This window comes from Megalops cyprinoides, chromosome 2, assembly GCF_013368585.1.
Source record: "Megalops cyprinoides isolate fMegCyp1 chromosome 2, fMegCyp1.pri, whole genome shotgun sequence".
In the NCBI taxonomy this organism is placed as follows: Eukaryota; Metazoa; Chordata; class Actinopteri; order Elopiformes; family Megalopidae; genus Megalops; species Megalops cyprinoides.
The window spans coordinates 46,032,204-46,050,000 of NC_050584.1; the positions used below are offsets into that span (position 1 = coordinate 46,032,204).

General features: G+C 47.7%; 1 protein-coding gene across 1 annotated transcript in view; it reads left to right on the forward strand.

The window, feature by feature from the left end:
• Positions 1-17,797, forward strand: part of LOC118773584 (multiple PDZ domain protein-like) — a 34,983-nt gene that overhangs the window by 11,013 nt on the left and 6,173 nt on the right. The window contains exons 2-17 of the mRNA XM_036522591.1: positions 1,897-2,093; positions 3,539-3,630; positions 7,048-7,120; positions 7,644-7,745; positions 7,899-7,988; positions 8,072-8,140; positions 9,601-9,730; positions 10,325-10,431; positions 12,033-12,116; positions 12,550-12,743; positions 14,630-14,777; positions 15,538-15,624; positions 15,933-16,050; positions 16,451-16,488; positions 16,656-16,778; positions 17,190-17,294. Of these exons, the coding sequence (XP_036378484.1) occupies positions 1,897-2,093; positions 3,539-3,630; positions 7,048-7,120; positions 7,644-7,745; positions 7,899-7,988; positions 8,072-8,140; positions 9,601-9,730; positions 10,325-10,431; positions 12,033-12,116; positions 12,550-12,743; positions 14,630-14,777; positions 15,538-15,624; positions 15,933-16,050; positions 16,451-16,488; positions 16,656-16,778; positions 17,190-17,294 (1,757 nt within the window). The remainder of the gene's footprint in view (positions 1-1,896; positions 2,094-3,538; positions 3,631-7,047; positions 7,121-7,643; positions 7,746-7,898; positions 7,989-8,071; positions 8,141-9,600; positions 9,731-10,324; positions 10,432-12,032; positions 12,117-12,549; positions 12,744-14,629; positions 14,778-15,537; positions 15,625-15,932; positions 16,051-16,450; positions 16,489-16,655; positions 16,779-17,189; positions 17,295-17,797) is intronic.

The following is a 17,797-nucleotide window of genomic DNA, read 5'->3' on the forward strand; positions in this document are numbered from 1 at the left end:
GTGTGTGTGTATATATATATATATATATATATACACATACAATTTCTGAATTCTTTCTGTCACACTAAGTGTTAGACAGCAATAAGCTTGATGTGAAGTAAAACTCAGGCTAATTGGATTGCTGCCGTCACTTCAGCAATCCTGTGTGAGACTACACACAACCTGAGCAAGGCAGCTTCTCTCCACATGGTAAATGGACAAGACGGCAGCGGTTAGTTGTCATTCCCGTCACTGCGAAGGAAGTGGGCGAGCGGGGCAGCACTCAGGAGCGTGTCATTGCTTTCTTTGATGTGTCCGGTGGGTGAGATGTGCTGTCTATTTTTAATCTTGTGTATTTGGGAACAGCATCTTAATTACACTGAGGGAAGAGTGGAGGCACCATAGCGGCCCTGTCACGGCTTCCAGGCTATGCATTATAGCTCTCATTGCCTCAATCTTGCTCCCATCCACAGGGGCAAAATTCATCACACAAACAGCTTTGTTGCGGTATATTTTCTGCAGGTACTGCCTGTATAAGCCATTCAACAGCAGCGCTTCTGAATAGTAAAGTGTTTACAATGCTATGTTTTTTTTTCATAGGTGCGGATGCTGAGTTGTAATTTTACTTTATTGCAGTGGTCTGCCCATAGTTCCCTGTGAGAGAGGTGAATGTTCAGTGCAGGGCAGACACCTTATTCTGTTTTTGAATGTTTCATTTGTGGAGATTTTATTTGTACATTTAATTATTTTATAGCACATAGCAACAAAACAGAGGAAATGCAAGTGCAATTTTCTTTTTTGCTCAAATAAATAAAATGTATTATTTAGTTACTACCATATTTTGCCAATAATTAAATGTATTTTCACCCACGAGCCTTTCGAGAGTAACAATACATAGATCTATATATATTTTAATATGGGAAAGACAGCTGCATCTGTTCTGCATTTACGGGGCAGCTGACTGTCCCAGCCCAAAGGTGTCGCTCTTCTCAAACACGATCCCTGTCTGTACTGGTCGCTCAGTCGTGGAATGAACTCCCCATGGAGGTTAAGACAGCGGAATCACTGTCCATCTTACGACACAGACTGAAGACCCACCTCTTCAGACTGCATCTCAGTCCCACTTCAATCCCCGCCCCTAACAACTGATAACTCTAGTATCTGATACTTATTTTACGTGTAGTATTGTGAGGTATTTTGGATTCTGTGTTCTAGGGACTGTTAAATGGTAGTATATTTGGCTTCTGTCAGATTGCACAAGTTAACTTGTGGTAGGGCTCGAATAGTCTCATGCTCACACTCACTGGTCTGGGAGTGTTGTTAGCCCGGTCTGACACTGTTGCTCATTAAATTGAATGGATATACTTATGTTCTATTGTGCTGGAAGTTGCTCTGGATAACAGCATCTGCTAAATGCATGAAGAGGGGAAAAACATTAAGAATAATACCTTGCAACAGTCAATTCTTGAAGATTGTATCCTGAAGGAATAGGAAGAAGACAAGACGTGTTAAATTTAGAGCGGAACTAACACAGGACTCAAATGCCATTGTCCATCCATCATCAGTCAATCCTCATATCAGGACTTAAAGGGTGTGTTGCAGTAGCGCCTCTGCTAAGCAAGGAGAATAAGACTAAAAGGTGCAAAGACAAATGTTGCCCTATGCATCAGAGTTTAAAACATGGCAAAGACTTCAATCAGTGAACACGGAGAAGTAAATATTTTGATCTACAAATGTTGAAGGTGTAACTATATCAAAGACGGTTCTTAAGTATACTTTACCTCATGACATCATGACTTCAACAAGCTTTTCACTTTTTGCAAAATGTCAGACTGCGTTTTCCAGCACAGCCCACAGAGACTGTCCTCACAATCTCGTTCCATTCTTCCCTCTCTCCATCCGCCCCCGGGGCATCAGAGCGGATCAGGCAGAGGTATGGGGATCTACCGGGGGAGCTGCTGCTGGTGGAGCTGGAGAAGGACCGGCAGGGCCTGGGGCTCAGCCTGGCCGGCAACCGCGACCGCTCCTGCATCAGCATTTTCGTGGTGGGCATCACCGCCAGCGGGCCAGCCGCCAGGGACGGCCGCATCCGCATCGGCGACGAGCTGCTGGAGGTGAGAAGGGGTTCTGTGAGGGTCACCCATACATATTCACATGCTCACACAGGCAGGCTGGCATTACATGAGGGTGTTGTTCTTCCCCTCAGCCACATCCCCCGCTGCCTGAGACATTCTTTTGCAAGAGGACAGGTCTTGCAATTGGCTGAAGGCGTTTCCGTCCAGGCACCTTTCACTCTCAGTAATAGTATTTTCCTGTTGAGCCCAGATTCATCCTGAGGGAAAATGAAGCCTCTCCATCACTGTCAATGTGACTCCGCTCCTCTTCTCCTCCGAGGCCGGGGGAAACAGGCAGAGCCAGGCTGATTTAAACCACGCTGTCGCTTCTAGATTAATGGCAAGAAGATCTGTCACTGTGGCAAGAGGAAACCCTCTCAGAGAGGGTCACTCGGGTCAGACTAATCTGAAGGAAAATTGCCCAGAAATCATTGGGGTTTTGGAGTTGATTAATTTGTTTGGTCTTTGTTTTTTATATGGAGGATTTGCTTGTACATTTCTATTGAAAAATTGCTGCAGCCCCTGCCATAATCCAAAACAGTGCCGTGAATGCTAATAACTGAGAGGAAAAAAAACTGTACACATCACAGAAATTTTCTGCTGCACTTACTGATTGCAGGGGACTTTTTTTTGCATTTGATGTTTTGTACTTTTCTTCTGAGAGATTCTTTTTCCAGATATGGTGAATTATACAAAGAAGAGAAACATCAAGACGCTTTTATTTTGCTGTCTGGAAAATTAAGTCTTTGCCCACTGCTGACGTCCATCCGTATACGAGTCTCACTCCTTTCCTCAATATTTCTCTCTCTCTCTCTCTCTCTCTCTCTCTCTCTCTCTCTCTCCCCCTCCATTTTGTTCTCATGCACTTCCCTCTCTTTCTCTCCTTCACTCTCGGTCGACTCTTACCCATCGTCATTGCAACAGTGCTGCTGCCGTTATAAAAAATTCATGTCTCAGCCACCTCTCTGCACATTACAGGCAGTGTGACCGACTGCTGACACACGGGCACGCATGCACGCACCCACACAGTGCGTACACCTACACACCTCCCTCACTTCGCTGTGCAGATTAATCTGGGGGCAGCTTTGAGGGTGATTTGATTACCCTCATGTGTCTAACTCTCTTTTAAGTTCCCCGCTGCCCTGCTGGACATATTACCTCTGTCAGTACATGCATTTCACATGCGATCAATGTGTTTTTGTGTATCCTTGTTTCTTTGCGATTGTGAAGGTAAAATTGTTTATTGATTTAATACCAGGATGAGTCCCTCAATAAATAACAATATTTGAATGAGCTATTCTGATGTTGATAATTTTATGACAGCTTAAATGACAGCTTTCTGATGTGTGTGTACACGCCAGGTGGTCATTTTTATAGGCTTTTGCATCACCGTATCTTATCAGAGAGCCACTGTTGTAATACCGATTTCTTCTGCCTGTTTCAAGATCAACAACCAGGTCCTGTACGGCAGAAGTCACCAGAATGCATCGGCCATCATTAAGAGTGCTTCCACCAAAGTCAGGCTTGTTCTCATCAGGTAAGGAGAGCACATGAGAGATGAGGGCCCATCTGCTGGGCCAGTGACACGTCAGTGAAGAGTGCTCAAGGAAATTTCAATCATTTCTTGAGCTATCTGTTGGTTTCACAGCACACACTCACTGTAATGAGCCCGGGGGAGGGCCTGGGGTTTTGGTTTGTCATAGCCCGGGGATTGTGACAGCTAAAATAACACTGAATTGCCAGTGTAGGTCAACAAAGTTGCCGTTTTGACAATCTAACTGCCTGCTTACTTCCCATCCTCTGTAGACTAATGAAGCGTTGTAGGAAGCTGCCGTTCACCCTTTTCTCAAATGAATTCTTTTGTTAGTATGCCTTAGAGGATTTAATGAAGGAGAGAGTGTGTCACCTGAGGAGCTGAAGAGAAGGCTGATGTACTTAGAGAAAGTACTTATGGAGCACTGGAATTAAAAATGCACTCAGGCTTATTCTCTTCTTTTACCATGAACTGCACAGCGTTGAATCAAAGAGCCAAGGATGAGGATGATCATTGCAGCTGATGTTTGTGTCAAATCAGACTCACAATACACTGTCTAAATCTTTCATTATTTTGCATTTCTTATTGATTGAGGGAGAACTAAAAAAAAAGCTATATAAAGTAAGAGTGCCGTTTTTAAATGAAACCTATTAAATTCAGATCAATTCAGCTCAGATCTACCAAAACAGGTTAAATGAACAAGCTTAAAAGTAATAACCTGGGTGGAACTCTGCCAAAAACCTTTTTTTCCATACTTGATGAGAAAAGCAGAACTCCAAAAACTGTTTACTCCCCCCAGAATGAAGTCACGTGTGTCTCATTACTAGTGTTTTAATACCTCTGTCCGCACGCCCAGCACAGAACAAGGAGACTGTTGGCTTCCCTGTCAGCCCCACCCGTTTTTACCAGCCGCTGGAGTCTCCTGGGAGAACAGCACACTTCCTTTAACCGCTGCTCATTTTCTCAAGACATTCTTTCTGCTGGCTTTAATTAAACTCAGTGGGCTGATGTCAAGCAATCTGTGGGGTTCCAGGGAGACTTAGGCAAGGAGAGAGAAAAGGGCCAAGAAGGCACTGCCAGACACAGAGCAGATCAGTCTAAAATGCTGTCACAGTATTTGTAACAGCGATGTGGAAGGGATTGCCGTCACATTAAGGAAGGAAAATCATGGCAGCAGTCCAAACACAGATTAATGATTTGTGCTGTCATATGCAATGAGAAATTAGTAATGCCAAAACAGCAGGTGTCTGCTTTACCAGGCTCAAATCAATTGATACACAAGAGTGTTTGTGATGATTGGTTGTTATTTCCTCGGGTGATGTTTATTTCAGCGTTTATTAATATTTATTAGCCTGTTCTGGCATCAGTTTTCAGGAAACCGACAGACCGCCCATACTCTGCTGACAATTACAAATCATGTTTTACCTGGAAATGGAAGCAGCGCTTTGTTATTTGCTAGGGCAGTAGGGCAGTTTCAGTTGGAATTAATTTATTTTAGGAAATGGTCAGTGTTTGTGTCATTGTTTATTTTATGTTTGTTTAATACATTTGTGCCCTCTCTGAGTGATCCATATCCTGCAGGTGCAGGTCAAAGGTCATCTGCCAAAGAGTAATTGAATGTTGGGAGGAGACAGGACTTCTGTCACTCTGGCAGCATGGGTGGGAGGCAGACAATAAGAAATTGCAAACCAATAACACCCAACAGTGACGTGTCACTTTATTACTACCCATTGAGCCAGAAATGTCATTGCTTCTGTGTGTGACTGAGTGTAGTGACGTGCGTAGGCGCAGTCATTCGTACAGCAGGGCCCCAGACAGCTCAACAGCACCTTGTCAAGCCTTTTGCTTCCTCTTCTTCCTCTTCTTCTTCCTATACTTCGTTGGGAGAGAGCAGAGCAGCAGCAACAGATTGATAGGTTCGTAAATTCTCACCGTCCTCCTCTCGTGCCCTCCACCTTGACCAAAAAAAAAAAAAAAACACATTAACTGTAATTGCAAAGGGGTCATCCACTGGGCAGAGACAATAAAGGAGGGGGGGGGGGGCGAGGGAGGGTGGGAGCTACAGGGGCGTGCAAGTAGCAGAAGGCATTTGGCGCCTGAATCTCTGATCGCCTCGCCGCGTCTGTGGAAAGGACACTCAGGAATCCCTGTGCGCTAAGTCCCAGCTCCATGGCTCCGTCCACGCGCTGGCGCTGCGTCTTTCGGCTCGTTTTGAAGAGGACTGGGGGGGTTTTCTCTTGTGGGCTGACAAGGTGAAGAACAGGAGGAGATGCCAGTGTTTGCTTGTCCCGTCTCCTGTTGCGCCAGGTGACACATCTTTGCCGCCCGTCATCTGTTCGCCTGCTTTTTCGTTCTCTCTTTTCATGGGCTGTTGCTTGCTTTTGTGTGCTCGCCTGCCTCGTTACTTTCGGAGGGACCTTTAGAGGTGCGGACCTTCCATCATATCCGTTTGTTTAATATCATTTCAGAAGGGAAAGTTACACAGACACTAGAGCAGTAGCTACATGTATAGTTGTAGATCAAAGATCACCCATGGCTCTAAAGCTAAAACGCTGTACATCTTGGCATCTCCTCTAAGGCTTTCTTAGTTAATTTGCATAATATTGTGTAGGAGGCATCTAGTGCGTTGCTCAACCTCTGCATACAGATAGATGAGAGTGGTTCTTAGAGTGCTGTTGCTCTGTGCTGAACTCCTGTTGATCAGATTCCGCTGCGCAGGCTGTGCGCCGCTCCTGGGCTCAGGCAACCCTGGGCTCTGTGAGTTGTGATGGCTTTGATATCCCGCGTCCTCCCCGAGGTGTTGCGAACGCACCGCCGAAACGCACGTCTGTTTGTTTTTCCTGTTAAAATACACGGGCTGGAGCGTGTACTGTTGTCGGGAACAGCTGTCACGACGGCAAGGTTGTTGGGAGAGGCTGGCTGGAACAGACGAATAGCGAGTCCCTCCTTACCTCCCTGCCTGCAGGGGGGGGACCATGCGGGGCTGGTCCGATCCTGGCCGCTGGGATGTCCCCACACCCCAAGAGCGCCGCATGGTAGCATGGCGGAGATCGGGGGAACAAAGGCACGGAGCCGGCGGCGAAATGATACGCGTTTGTGCTCGGCTCATTCGGCAGCAGCAATTACCGCTGTCGGTGAACGCGCAGGCTGCATTCCCAGCGAGACACAGACCGGTGCTCCCAGCGTGTGGCACTGAACAGGCGCTTACAAGGGGGCATGAGGAGTTACCATCCTGTCACCAAGAGTCACCAGCTTTCCCATGTTTAGTAGGAACACAGTCTTTTACGCCGCCTCCCTTTATGGGTCTGTACAAAGGCCTGTCTCGAGCCTGTGTACAGTATAGCCTCTCTGAAAATACATAGCAGAAGGGAAGAGTGTTATTTATGTTTGTTCAAAATGTGTGTATCTTTTCCTCCCAAGGAATGAAGACGCAATCAATCACATGGCCGTCCCCCCCTTCCCCGCTCCTCCAACTCCGGTCCCGTCCAATGAAGTACGTCGCAAGGCTCCTCTACTACGTCTAAAAGGCAACAGCTTTTACACCACGAGTGACCCTCTGCACAGCCACAGCTTGAATGCATGGAGGCTGGCACACTTACTCTGCACATATGCTGCAACATCTCTCATAACGGAGATGTACATTAGATCTTATGCGCTGGACTCTGTCTTCATAATTCCACGTTGATATTTCAGGAGTTAATAACCTTATATCTGAGTGGCTAAAAAGTCATTTCATTTTTTTTTTTAATCTTTCTGAATTTTACTAAAGCTTCATGTATACCTATCTTTTAATACAACTGAAGGCCAGACGGATGTTAATGTATTACTCCAGTTAATACTTCAGTATGGCAGATAATTAAGGTGGTGGCATTCGGTGTTTGGGCAAAGAGAGTTCAGTTGCGTCCATCATCAGTTCCTGTGTGGGTAACTCTAATCTGTACATAGTCTATGCTGCACCGGTAGCCAGTTGGGTGGTTCATTTGGCTGTTACTCACTGTTGCGTGGGTGTGTTGCAGTCCCATCATAATGCAGCAGCGGCCCTGACTCCTGCAGACAAGCCCCAAGCACCAGAGTCTCAGCTGCTCAGCAGGAACCTCCCAGAAGCCTCTCTGCTTAAGGTGAGGACTCTAAGGGCCGACACCTCTGTGCCCTCCATCAACCACATGGTGGAGGGGACAGGTCATGGAGGCAGAGAGTGGACCATGGCCTATATCGCAGCATGATCTGAGTGGGATGCTGAGCCCTCTCTCCTGTCCCCTGTTCCTCTGCAGGAGCAGGTGGGTGAGCCCAGCGAGAGTGCAGAGGTCCTTCCCAAGGAGCCGGCTCTGAAAAGCCTCAGTGATGGAGAGTCCGTCTCCAAGGTGAGCTCTCACACACTCCGTTAATTTCTGCATGTGTCGACCACACACCCAGCCTCACGCTCCTCTCTTCGCTCCCCTCACAGAAGCTGAAGACTGCAGAGAAGAGTACGGACTCTGAGAGTGAGATGCCTGCAAAGCCTCTCCTTGAACAGGTCAGTTGGTGGAGAGCAAAATACACACAGCGCAATACCTGATGTGGGGCAGCAGTGTGAGGCAGCCAGGCTGTGAGAGTTAGTGTGGGGCAGCAGTGTGAGGCAGCCAGGCTGTGAGAGTTAGTGTGAGGCAGCAAGGTGAGGCAGTCAGGCTGTGAGAGTTAGTGTGGGGCTGCAGTGTGAGGCAGTCAGGCTGTGAGAGTTAGTGTGGGGCTGCAGTGTGAGGCAGCCAGGCTGTGAGAGTTAGTGTGAGGCAGCAAGGTGAGGCAGTCAGGCTGTGAGAGTTAGTGTGGGGCTGCAGCGTGAGGCAGTCAGGCTGTCAGAGTTAGTGTGGGGCTGCAGCGTGAGGCAGTCAGGCTGTGAGAGTTAGTGTGAGGCAGCCAGGCTGTGAGAGTTAGTGTGGGGCTGCAGTGTGAGGCCGTCAGGCTGTGAGAGTTAGTGTGAGGCAGCAAGGTGAGGCAGTCAGGCTGTGAGAGTTAGTGTGGGGCTGCAGCGTGAGGCAGCCAGGCTGTGAGAGTTAGTGTGAGGCAGCAAGGTGAGGCAGCCAGGCTGTGAGAGTTAGTGTGGAGCTGCAGTGTGAGGCAGTCAGGCTGTGAGAGTTAGTGTGGGGCTGCAGCGTGAGGCAGCCAGGCTGTGAGAGTTAGTGTGAGGCAGCCAGGCTGTGAGAGTTAGTGTGGGGCTGCAGCGTGAGGCAGTCAGGCTGTGAGAGTTAGTGTGAGGCAGCAAGGTGAGGCAGTCAGGCTGTGAGAGTTAGTGTGGGGCTGCAGTGTGAGGCAGCCAGGCTGTGAGAGTTAGTGTGAGGCAGCAAGGTGAGGCAGTCAGGCTGTGAGAGTTAGTGTGGGGCTGCAGCGTGAGGCAGTCAGGCTGTGAGAGTTAGTGTGAGGCAGCCAGGCTGTGAGAGTTAGTGTGGGGCTGCAGTGTGAGGCCGTCAGGCTGTGAGAGTTAGTGTGAGGCAGCAAGGTGAGGCAGTCAGGCTGTGAGAGTTAGTGTGGGGCTGCAGCGTGAGGCAGCCAGGCTGTGAGAGTTAGTGTGAGGCAGCCAGGCTGTGAGAGTTAGTGTGGGGCTGCAGCGTGAGGCAGCCAGGCTGTGAGAGTTAGTGTGAGGCAGCAAGGTGAGGCAGTCAGGCTGTGAGAGTTAGTGTGGGGCTGCAGTGTGAGGCAGTCAGGCTGTGAGAGTTAGTGTGGGGCGGCAGTGTGAGGCAGTCAGGCTGTGAGAGTTAATATAAGGCTGCATTGGTCTATGAATTACTTGAAAATGAAATTCAGAGGTGTAAATGGTTCAAGCCATTTCTGTGGTTACACGTTTCAATTGCAAATGATGTGGCGATGATAAGAGATAAAATTGAAGTGCTTTGTTTCGGCATTCTACGAAGCTGTTTTGCACGTAATGACTGTAATCTCGTGAAATATTAGAATTGCAATCATCACTGTATCTCTGTCTCTTTTGTCTTTTTCTGCTAGACTGTCAGCTACCCAAAAGCTTCTAAGAGCTCGAGCAAGCTACACGTCGGATCCTTGGAGAGAGCCATCTCCCCCCCACCATCCCTACCCCCATCCTGCACCAGCCCAGACTTCGAGTACTGCAGCAGAGGTAGAGGAAAGCATGCAGCCTCGTGGGCTGATCATTGCCACACTCCAAGGCAGAGAATACAGCCGAAAACACTTCAGCATATCAGAGTGCAGTACAGTGCTGCAGAGCATAGCCCAGCCCAGCGCACTATAGGTCAGAATAGTGCAGAGCGCAGCATGTAGAGTACGGCTCTGCAGTGGGGAAAAAAAACTTAGCACAAAGCAGCAGGAGCCATGCAGCATTGAGGAGTTCACTGCAGCAAGGGTCTAGCATTGTTTACCAGGCGTAATCCTTCAGCTGTTATTGTCTTTGTGTTTTACGGTCATTGGAATGTACAGCTACTGCCACGCTAATGCACAAAACTGTAACGGTTCGTCCTTGGCTCGGCACTCATCGCCAGAATTAAATTTCACCCTTTGCATGCAAATGAATTGCTCATCGTTATCTAAAATAGTGAAAATGCTTCCCGTTGGGTAGAGTGTATTGAATCTAAGTTTTGCTTAAAGACGCGTGCATTTTCAGTTCTCATTCAGTTCCATTTCGGCTCATGGTCTCCTCAGTTCTTTTGCATGCAGGAACGCTAACACGCTCTCCCACCGCGTATTCTCTCCGCAGACCCTGCCACGTGCCCCATCGTCCCGGGGCAGGAGACGGTCATCGAGATCTCCAAGGGCCGCACGGGGCTGGGGCTCAGCATCGTGGGGGGTAAAGACACACAGCTGGTGAGTCTTGCGCCCCCCCCCCCCCCAGCCTCCCGATTGCTCTGCAGTGTATAAACAATGCAGATGCATACCTAAAATTTGCATAGCTATTAATGATCGTGCTCAGAATAAAGTATCGTCTTTACTTTCTTTTTTTTCCTCGCTTATGGTATGTGATCAATTCACAACGAGTACTTGCTTGTTAAACACATAAAAGAGTTCTGGAAAAAAAGCAAATATTTCAGGTCCACAGTCAATCAAACGGTCAGGAAACCAGGCTAACAGAAATAACCATGCATAATTACAAGAGAAACATGGGTGATTATATTTACCCATGGCGCCAGTGTCGCATACAGAATAAGCTTATACTGGAGCTACAAGTAGTAGCAATTTTTGCTGCATATTAATAATGTTTTTCTGTGTTGTGTTTTATTTTCTGTCTCTGTGATAAAAGGGCCAACAGGAAGTGCCTGACAGGCCTCATTTGGCCTCAGTGTTGCCCTGATATAAATTATTTATGTGGCTAGCACATGCTGTACCCTAAACCGCTAACGTGCACTTGGATTCAGGGTAAGAAATGGGACATACAGCGGTGTATTGATTTGTTGATTTAAGTGGGTATACGGTAATTAACTGTTAAATCCTCATGGAAACAGTAGCCATTGTTTCCTCATTATCTGATTACACAACCAGTGACAGTAGCTGGACTCTAAAAGAAACTGCTCTCCTTCATTGGTTGGGTTTTTCCCATCATTACAGATACTCGCAGAGCATTCTACTCTCTTCGCTGTGGTTTAATTTGAAAGGCACCTTACCTGACTCCCTTCATCAGCAAACGCTCCACTCAAATCGTGCATAATAAGAGGCTCTCGTAACATCAGCTCGTAGTGAGAGTAATCAAGAGCTGGATCTTTCGGCAGGTCACAGTAAGTGCGAGAGAGATTGGAGACAGCTTTCATATTGAAAGCCATCTCTTCAAACAGTATGACGCAGTGAGAGTAACAGCGAGCTGAATCTGTTGCAGCAGCACACAGTGAGAGTAACAGCGAGCTGAATCTGTTGCAGCAGGACGCAGTAAAAGCATGTCTCTGCAATGTTCTCGTAGACAACAGTGACTCACTCAGGTGCTTCTGCCCAGAGGCTCCCTCAGTGTCTGCACACACAATTGAGGCTCTTGTATCATTTCATGTGGCTGAGTGAATGGGGAGATCAGAGCAGCGGGAAGCCGTGCTGGCCCCAGGCAGCTGTACCTAAGCCACTGCCCAGCTCCACTGTGAGAGAGCTGCGGCCAGGCTGAGGAGCCAATCACAGCCTTTCTTTTACTGTCAGCCTGGACTGCGCTGAGCAGGGGGAGAACACAGCGTTCACCTGGGAGGAAATGCAGTTGTCTCATTTGGTGTTTTTTGTTTGTTTTGTGAGAAATTGTTTAAATCTGTGATCAGCAGGCATTTTTGTACTGTTTTATGGACTGGTTAGCACTTACGACTTAGTTTTGTTTTTAAGTTATTTAGGTTTTTTTGAAAATGTTAAAAGAAAATACATAAATCAGGGCTCTCTCTCTTTTTCCTTTGTCTCACTTTCTCCCTCTCTCTTTCCATCTGTCCATCCATCCATCCCTGCAGGATGCCATCGTGATCCATGAGGTTTACGAGGAGGGGGCTGCAGCTCGGGACGGGCGGCTGTGGGCCGGAGATCAGATCCTGGAGGCGAGTGTCCTCACCTGAGCCCAAACTTGGCCCTGAGTCACGATGAAGCTCAAAGATAACGGCTCTGTTACCTGATCAACCAAGGGGAAAATAGAATAATGACACAGTTTCCCTTAAATTACAGCAAAATGGCCTGCAAGCTTTGCTGTTTGCAAACATAATGCAATATCCCCACCTCCTGGACACAGACAGTAATGACATTCAATAGCAAATGTTCCGCTTGTTGCCATATCAGAAAACCTCTTTAGTTAGGACTGTTCGCCCTAGTCATTTGAGGGCCAAAGTATGTATAGGTCACTACTGACCAAGTGTATTTGTTGAAAGTTAAGAGGGAGCTGAAGGGATTGCGTTGTGCTGTTAAAAGAGGTGTGGGAGTGGTTTAGAGAGGGTTGGAGGGGATGGGTAATGTGGCTAAAAGGAGGTGTGTTTGCAGGTGAACGGGGTGGACCTCAGGAACGCGGCACACGAGGACGCCATCGCGGCATTGCGACAGACGCCGCCCAAGGTGCGGCTGACAGTTCTGCGGGACGAGGGGCAGTACCGCGACGAGGAGAACCTGGACGTGTTCCGCGTGGAGCTGCAGAAGAAGGCCGGCCGTGGCCTGGGCCTTAGCATCGTCGGCAAGCGGTAACAAGGATTTCAGTCGCCTAAAGGCTTTACTTTCACAGTCATCAGGGGACTTTACTTTTACACAGTCGTCAGAAGCCTTTAATTTTACACGGTCATCAGGAAACTTTACTTTTACACGGTCATCAGAAGCCTTTAATTTGGCATATTATCACGAGACTTTACTTTTACACGGTCATCAGAAGCCTTTAATTTTACATAGTCATCAGGAAACATTTACACAGCCATCAGGAGACTTTACTTTAGTCAGGAGACTTTGCTTTTACACAGTCATCAGGAAGCTTTATTTTTACACAGTCATCAGGAGACTTTATTTTTACACAGTCATCAGGAAGCTGTATTTTTACACAGTGATTAGGAGCTTTTATAGACCAGCTTATTGTTTGTGTTGGTGCCACTTTAGCGTGATCAAAAATGTTTTCAGAGGTTTGCCATATCGGATGAGGATCTCTGTTAATTGAATGCATGAATGAACATGCAGGTGATCAGGAGCAAATGTCACTGATAGAAATTGAAGCATTCTGTGGAAGCCAGACATCTTCAGGACCAAAATGTATTTTGCCTTCCTCCTTTTTTCTTTTACATCATTTGTGTACGTAATGTATCTAGAATAAGATCCATTAGATGTTTTATGTATTTGGCCATTTTTTGATTACAGTTGCTTCTCTGTTTTGGCAAAAAATTTGTAGGTTTCTCCATTCTCTCTAAAACAGCTGCTACAGTTTTGAATACATGGTCATAATGCATACATAAAGTCAATCTATCTACCAGTCTAGCTGGTATATAAATGTGAATTCTGGTGAATCACTCTAAAATACATTTTTGTTTGTTTTGCTCAGTGTTAAGAGACAGGCCACAGAATGTCAAGCATGTTAACCATGTCCTCACAATTAAAAACTTTGAAATTGATATGTTCTCTTTCATTATCTGGCATGAAAAATGACCTTTGATGCATTTGAAAGGTAAACTCTCTACAATATGGTGCATGGCTGTTGTTTTGTGATATAATTGTTTCATTTACCTTTGTGATAAAATCTGGCAATAAACGTACACTCGCACACACACACACACACACACACACACACACACACACACACACACACTTTTTCAGTCCCATCATAACTAAGTCAGACCCTTTGCACTGGTTTCATGGGTTGATGCATAACACAATAGATCAGATGAATACAGGCTATGTAATGGGCATAATGGACAAGCACTAAGACACTAGCAGCTATAGCCAGCTTAAACCTTCATAATGAGACTGAAGATAACAAGTAGCTTTGATAAGATTATTATCCTTAATGATTATCACAGCGAAGATGTAGTAGAATTACAGTGAATGAACAAATGAATGCCATAAACAACCATAAAAAGATGGAACTATCATCTGACAGCCCCCCTCAAATTTGAAAGTTATTAACATGAATCACTAAGTGTCCATTGCCTATTTGTGGCACTGATGAGGTTGTTATGGTGACAGTGTGGCTGGACTGCTAATGAATGTGTCTGAGCTTCACCGTGAATGCTGTGCGTCTGGGCCTGGCCCATCACTCATCTCCCAGAGCCTACGTCCATCCCACCAGCCCAGGTTAAACAGCCTCCACCAGGACTTATTTAGCTGCTCTGATGAAGAGCAGATGTTAGGATTCCCACTGATTACATTTGGTAACGAGGAGTAAAGAGAGTTAGATTATTCTTCGCCGCTCGCCGTGTGGGTCAGAGGGCCTGAGGGAGGACCCAGCATCCCTCTCTGCGTGATCTTCCTCTTTGTTGTGGGTAGCAGGGCTTTGCAGAACGCCGCCTGCACTTGTGTCTTTTCTCATCCCCAAATTCCGCCCGTCTCTCTCTCCCCGTGTTTTCCCGTGTCTCTCTCTCTCGTCTCTCAGCAACGGCACGGGGGTGTTCATCTCGGACGTGGTGAAGGGCGGGGCCGCGGACCTGGACGGGCGGCTCATGCAGGGCGATCAGATCCTGTGCGTGAACGGGGAAGACATGAGGCAGGCGTCGCAGGAGACGGTGGCAGCCATTCTCAAGGTGAGAGCCGGGAGAGAGGGGGAGGTAAAAGGGGGGAGAGGGAAGGGGAGAGAGAGAGAGTGAGAGCTTGTAGCAGTAATGAAACAAATGGAGGAACAAAAGACTGTTAGCTGAGAAATGATGCAGAGCTTACCTCCAGTGCTCTCCAAATGGGATTACATGGACCAGACAGAGCTGGGGACCTCCCTGCATTGCTCAGTCCTTACCACAAGGTGTTGCTAGAGACAGCTTTGCAAATCAACTGTGAAATTATATGCTGCAAAAACATACAGCCAATTCGTGTACGAAAACCACACAAATACAATCTTTATCACGGCTCAGCTGGTCACACACAGGCACGCAAGGGGAGATGTAGGCACAAATACGATTCAGCACTGTTTTCAGTAGTGTACATAAGGTCTAGTCAATACTCACTTCAATGGGCATATATGCTTTTATACCCCCCAGATTGATGTTAGCATGCGTCCTTGTTCAGGTAACACTGGTGAAGCTCGGTACCACCCAAAAAGCAATGGTGTTCATCACAATGAATTCAGTCACCCTCTTGCACTCGCTCAACACCTTATGTGGCCTAGTTAGCACTCCTTGTGCTGCAATATAGTATCTCTTGATGCCGGTAGAGTGCATGTGGCCTATTTCCCCAGCCTTTGTCGTGGTGTGCTGTAGTGCAGGAAGGTAAGTGGTGCGCTCAGAGTGCAGCGTTGTGGGGGCTGGTTCCCAAGGCTGCAGTAGTTACCTGCTGTGCGCTGTGCTCCTGCAGTGTGCCAAGGGGATGGTGCTCCTTGAGCTGGGCCGGCTGAAGGCTGCCTCCTGGATCTCATCCAGACGCACCTCCCAGGGAAGTCAGGTGTGTGATTGTGACGGGCTCGGCTTCGTCCCTAACCTCCCCCCCGCCGGGAGCTTGCATGCATAGGGCTCCGCCACCGCGCCGCTGCCTGCCCGCCGGCCCCCCCAGTTCACTCACCATGCAACCCCCCTCCCCCCCATAGAATGCAGGAGGGACACGGGGAGTGCGGTGCCATCGCTGTGCGTCACTCATCCATCAAGCATGACCCCCAACCCCCCTCCCGCGCTTGTGAGAATCGGTATGGCCAGGCCGTGGTGACACAGGTCTTTGCTTCTCCTCTGTGTCCCCTTCTTTCCTCCTTCCTTTAGATGAGCCACGCCAGCGGCAACAGCGCCGGGACCATGCCCCAGCCCCCGGTCTCCGCCCCCTCTGCCTCACAGTTCCTCAACAACTCCAGGAGGCCTGAAACTGTGAGGAAGAGCACAGGTACGATATACACACATCCAACATGCTCATAAAAACCTCTGTCTCTCAAAGCATCAAGATATACGTGCTACGATTTTCTTGATTGTGTTATACCCAAGGTATGCCTTCAGTAGAATGGCACTGATTTTCATGCGCAATGCTAAAGTCAAAGCTAGCCGCAACAATGTAAGGGTAATTTGTGTGATATCAGGTACACTGACCTCATTTTGCACTTACACCAGCAGAGCTTATGTAGATATAAAATGATCAGCGCTGTCTAATCTTGGGCTGCATGAGAAAGGGTGCGTTAATCCAAAGGAAGCAATTAAGAGCAGAGGTGGGATGGAAAGCTGCTTTGTGTCCCTAAAGAAGAGGAGTGTGTGCAACACTGACACCAGCCCTGTATCTGTGCTCCCTGTAGGAGCAGACACAGCAGTGCGCACGGTGGAGATAACCCGGGTGAGGTTCTTTACCATCTGCACTCCTGCACTGATATCGTCACCATTCACTAATGGGTCACAAGCCAATATCCTACCATAATGGTTAAAGTTTTTACTGTGATCCAGATGAAACGTGATCATAGTGCTTCCTAATGCGACGCTGAATCCTCTCCCTGCCCGCTGCAGGGTCCCACTGATGCTCTGGGCATCAGCATCGCTGGGGGCAAGGGCAGCCCCCTGGGGGACATCCCCATCTTCATCGCCATGATTCAGGCCAACGGGATGGCAGCCAGGACACACAAACTGAAGGTGGGGCCTCCTCCTCCTCCTCAGTTTCTTTTTCTCCTCTCTCTCCATACTCTAGCAGCGTGCCTCCTTTTGGCTCATTTCAGTACATTATATTATTGTCATTTAGCAGAATCGCTTGTCCACAGCGACTTACATACAGTAGATTACAATTTTACCCATTTATATAGCTGGATATTTACTGAGGCAACTGTGGGGTAAGTATCTTGCCCAAGGGTACAACAGCAGCGCCCTAGCGGGGAAATGGAACCAGCCACCCTTTCGTTACATGCCCTGCTCCTTACCGCTACACCACACTGCTGGCTCAGCTCCCTGGTGATGCTGTTGTGGATAAGGGAGCTCTACCTCAATGGCACATAATTGATTCATCTTCATATCCTCTCTCATCATACCTGCATGTGCACCTGTTTGCAGGTGGGGGACCGGATCGTCAGCATTAACGGGCAGTCCCTTGACGGGCTGACCCACGGGGAGGTGGTGAACATGCTGAAGAACGCCTTCGGTAGCATCTCGCTGCAGGTACGCGGCAACAGACAAAACACTAGCACGTGTCCTTTTAGGCTCTTTCATACATGCAAGCTATCTCTCTCTCTTTCTGTCTCCCTCTCAAATACATATGCCCACTCTCCCTCTTTCTGCCACACACACACACGCGCACGTCGGCACAAGCTGAGATGCAGGGGGTAGACACTCCAGAACAGGATCAGCCCACGCTAATGATAACCAGTCACTGTTATGAGTACAGTGTGGGCGAGACGTCAGGCCTCCTGTGGCTTTTAAGAAAGGACGGTTTAGTTTGAACTCCTGAGAATGTTACTGTCTGTGTCAGGTGACTTTAAAATTGAGGTTAGGAGACATTTAATTCTTCCATCAATCAATCAATGCCTGTGACAGATTGTGATTCTAAATTCTAGCTACATGCCTGTGTAGTTTTTTTTCTGCAGCATAAAGCCTTTTTAGTTAGATGGTCACATACAAAGAGGAAGGTCATGTTGTTCTGAATTTTGTGTATCCGCAAGCAA